At 53.0% G+C, this 4,244-nt stretch overlaps 1 protein-coding gene across 3 annotated transcripts; it reads left to right on the forward strand.

Moving 5' to 3' along the window:
- Positions 1-886: 886 nt before the first annotated feature.
- Positions 887-3,805, forward strand: LOC120582262 (nuclear envelope pore membrane protein POM 121C-like). Of its 3 annotated transcripts, none has more exons than XM_039837552.1 (2): positions 887-1,766; positions 1,944-3,805. In XM_039837552.1, the coding sequence occupies exons 1-2, from the start codon at positions 902-904 to the stop codon at positions 3,803-3,805; spliced, it is 2,727 nt and encodes a 908-aa protein (XP_039693486.1). In that variant the 5' UTR covers positions 887-901. The 3 variants fall into 3 exon arrangements, with proteins under 3 accessions (XP_039693486.1, XP_039693494.1, XP_039693479.1); XM_039837560.1 differs by having other exon boundaries at positions 887-1,380; positions 1,645-3,805; XM_039837545.1 differs by having other exon boundaries at positions 887-3,805.
- Positions 3,806-4,244: the final 439 nt, after the last annotated feature.

Raw genomic sequence — 4,244 nt, forward strand, 5'->3', positions numbered from 1 at the left:
AATCCACCTTTCAAGCTCAGGCCTGCCTAAGATCGAGGTTAGACAAGGTCAACAGAGAAACTTTTCTCTATTCTATCACCAAGATTATAAGAATTTAGTAACTAGCAACAGCAGTACACCCCTAATCAAAAGGCAGAGGGAAGAAGAAAGTTCCTATTTGAAGTCCAGGCATAAAAGAAAGGCAGAAAGGGGAATGTAGGAAATGAACATTCAAGGAAACTTTCTAGCTTCGCAGCATCCAACTCAATCAAAAGGATAACCTTAGAGGTCTTGAATGGGAGGAGGCAGGTGGCGGTGGCCCACAGTGACTGTGGTGGACGGCCGGGGACGGGCTGGGGCTGCGCTTCCTGGCCTGTCGCTGCTCAGCCTCGTGCTGGACGTACCTGGCGCTGGGGCTACCGCTGCCGGGTGGGAACCGAGCCGCGAGCCCCGAGGTTCATGCGCCTCCTGCTCGCTGTTTCGGAACGCGCTGCGTCAGCGAACACCACTGCCTCGGGCCAAGTCAGCAGTAAACGGAAACTTCCTAGAGCCAGGACCCTCCTCGAAGGAAAGATCCGACCCTGCTGAACTGCTCCCCATGGGCAGTTACCTGAGCAAGCCCGCCCCCCAGCCTGCCCCACCTCGGGAGGCCAGGGACCTGCGGGAGTGGCCTGGCCACACCCCGCCGCTGGCTCCCTCGGCCCCCAGCGTCCACCACGTTCACCCCTCTCTTCACTCTCCTCTTCGACCCTCCAGGAGGCCTTCCCACAGGGAGTTTGGGACTTTATCAAATCGGTTTGTAATAACACCTAGAAGACGATATCCAATCCAGCGGACCGACTGTTCCTTTCTGGGGATACTTCCCACAGTGTGCTGGAATGCTTGTCACAAGAAGACTATTCTTTCTGCTCGTAATTCCAAAATGGTGTGCAGCCCGGTGACAGTGAGGATTGCTCCTCCCGATAGAAAATTGACTCGTCTTCCAATGTCCAAGCAGTTAATCAGCTCAACACTGTCCTCACCATCGAGTGATGCTCCAGACCCATGTGCAAAGGAGACCATACTGAGTGCTCTCAAAGAGAGGAAGAAGAGAACAGTGAAGGAGGAAGAACAAATATTTACTGATAGCCAAGAAAATAAAAGAAGGTGCCATGATAGCAGGGGGAGTGGACCTTCAGTATTCGAGTCCCTGGTGGCTGATAGAGTCCCTGCTTCTTTTGTGCCTAACCTTGGGTCTCTGAAGAGAGGTCTCAATTCCCAGAGCTCAGATGACCAACTGAATAAGAGATCCCTCATCTCTTCTATGAGCTCCATGACGAGCAGGTACGCAGGTGGCCTTCCTAGCTCCAGCCGCAATGCCATTACCAGTTCTTATAGCTCTACCAGAGGTTTCTCTCAGCTGTGGAAGACAGGTGGTCCCAATTCACCACCCTTTCCCAGCCCAGATTCATTTCACTCCCGGACACCGAAGACGCTTGAAAGGAAAATAAAAGAGGAATTTTTTCATCATTCTAGTTCTTCGATTCAGTTAGTAACCGACAAGGAGTCCGGGGGAGAAAAGGCTGCAGATACAACCACCTGGAAGAAAGAGAACTCGTGGAATTCTCCATGTACCCTTAGCAGCTCTGGGCAGCGGAAGCGGAAGATACAGCTTTTGCCCTCCAGGCGAGGGGACCAGCTGACCTTGCCTTCACCTCCCCAGCTTGGTTATTCAATCACTGCCAAAGACCTAGACTTTGAAAAGAAAGCTTTGTTACAATGGTTTAACAAGGTGTTGGAGAGTAAGACTAATGCTGCTTCAAACTCTGTCACTGAGAACTCACTTACCACTCAGCCATCTTTTACTTTTACCCAGCCTACTGCTGGGACTGCTTCTTCCCAAACCCCACTCCTGGCCCCAAGCACTGACCCACTCTTAGAGAGCTTAAGGAAGATATCAAATTCCTCGGGCCTACCATCCTCCCCAGAATCTGCTGGAGTGGCAACTACTGTGGCCCAAATGCCACCGAAGATATCCAGCCTTCTCGGCCCTCTTGGCTCTTCACAGACAGTGCCCCTTCCAGGCACCTCCTCGGACACCAAATCCGCAGTTACTTTCTTGGGGTCGACCCCTGCTTCTTCTGGGATACCTGTCACTGACACCACCAAGTCACTTCTTGTCCCTCAGGCTGAGACATCTGCCAAATCCCAAGCCCTGTCAGCCCCACTCCCTACCCCCAAACAAGGTGTTCTGTTTGGAATGTTGAGAACCCCACCTGCTAACCCTTCTGCCGCTGCAGCTCCTGCTGTATCTTCAGCACCTTCTATGTTCAAGCCCATTTTTATGGTCCCACCTAAAAATGATAATGAGGGCCCCTTGCTAGCTAGCCCTTCCAAAGTTACTACCTCATCTTCCAGCTCTGCCCTTCCCTCGACTAACAGCCCCTCACTCATCACTTTCAAACCGATCTTTGGCAGCATGGGACCACCTACATCTGTGCCCTTGTCAACTCCCTTCTTCAATCAAACAACTACTCCAGCCACAACCACAGGCACCGATCTCTTCACTGGCCAGGTCAGTGCCACATCAGCAGTGGCTGCCATGACCATATCCAACAACTCCGCAGACTCGACTTTAAAGCCTGCCTTCAGCTTTGATGTGAGCAGTGTGACCAGCACCATGAGCAGTGTGACTAGCACCACCACTTCCACCTCCAAGCCTTTCCTCTTTGGAACTTTCCCCGCCTCTGGTGCCAGCTTTACACCAGCCATGGGCTCCATATTCCAATCTGGCAAGCCTCCTGCCATGCCCACTTCAACAACAGTCACCACCTTTGGCCAGTCCCTACCCAGTGCCATGCAGACAGGCACCAGCAGCAGTGCCACAAGCTTTGATGGTTTTGGCAGCACCTTTACAGCCTCGGTCCTGGTCACCACCAACCAGCCTAAGCTGACATTTAGTAGCACTGCCACATCAGCGTCGAACATTCCCTTTGCCTCAAGCACCAAGACTCCACTCTCATCATATCCAGGAACCAACCCCCAGCTTTCATTTGGGCAGCAGCAGGGAGCCACCAAACCAGCCATCACCCCCAGCTTCGGAAGCTCTTTCACTTTTGGAAACTCTGCAGCCCCAGCCCCAACTGCAACTCCAGCGCCAGCCCCAGCCCAGCCAGCCTTTGGCAGAACAGTTCAGTCAGCTTTCGGTGTTTTGAAACTCACAGCCTCTGCTTTCAGCACCCCTGCCAGCACCCAAACAGCCTTTGGCAGCACCACAGCTGTTTTCTCCTTTGGTTCAGCCAACACCTCTGGCTCTGGAGCCACAACCCAGACCACCAGCAGTGGGACAAGTAGCTCAGTGTTTGACAGCACAACACCATTGACCTTCACGATTAGGGGCTCAGCAGCCCAAGCTGGCAACAGGAGCTTTGGGATCAGTATGGTTACCCCAAGCACCACCTCCACCTCTGGAGCATTCAGCTTCGCAGGAGGACAGGATGGGATGACTAGCAACACAATCCCTTTTGGAGGAGGCTTGAGTCAGAACACCTTGGACATGCCCAGCCAGAGCACACCCTTTGCCTTCAGTGCATCCAGCACCCCTGAAAGCAAACCTGTGTTTGGAGGCACCTCCACACCCATCTTTGGTCGGAGCTCCCCTGCCCCTAGGGTGGGCACATCGGGCAGCAACCTTTCCTTTGCAGCATCCTCAACACCTAACAAAGGCTTTATTGGAGATGGACCTTTGGGTTCAGCGACCCCTTCATTTTCCATTGGTGCAGGATCCAGGACCCCAGGAGCTGGGCAGAGACAGCAGGCCCGAAGGCAGCACACCCGCAAGAAGTAGCCCCCACCCCCACCCCTTGCCCTCACCTAGATTCTGGCACCTGCTAGGAAGAGCCTCTAACTTCTCTAGTTCCATAAGGCAAACCCATCCCAGACCTCTGGCTTCAGCCACCAGGGAGATAGTAGCAGCCCTGGGGCCATTGTCCTCTCCTCAGGTAGCAGAAACCTCAGTCCTCTTGGGGGAGAAGTAGGCAGGATATGACAAGGCAGAGCCCCATACCTCTACTTGAACAGTTCCTCTGATAAAGCTGGAGAGAACTAAAGAAACAGCTGTATGTTTCGTCCACTTCTCTGATTTGTTTAGTATATAAGCTTAGTCAGGCAGCCTCCCTTCTTGCCTTTTTACCAGGAGTCATCTTTGCTGGAGGGTGGTAGATAGAACCCTGCCTGCTTGCCTCTCTGGTATGCATTTGATGGAACTGAGGGAAATGCATTATCCT

The sequence above is a fragment of the Pteropus medius genome, unplaced genomic scaffold (assembly GCF_902729225.1).
Source record: "Pteropus medius unplaced genomic scaffold, Ma_sr-lr_union100, whole genome shotgun sequence".
Lineage (NCBI taxonomy): Eukaryota > Metazoa > Chordata > Mammalia > Chiroptera > Pteropodidae > Pteropus > Pteropus medius.

Bases quoted from the DNA above. Each gene is read 5' to 3' on its own strand.
- LOC120582262 (XM_039837545.1), top strand. From the start codon at position 902: ATGGTGTGCAGCCCGGTGACAGTGAGGATTGCTCCTCCCGATAGAAAA.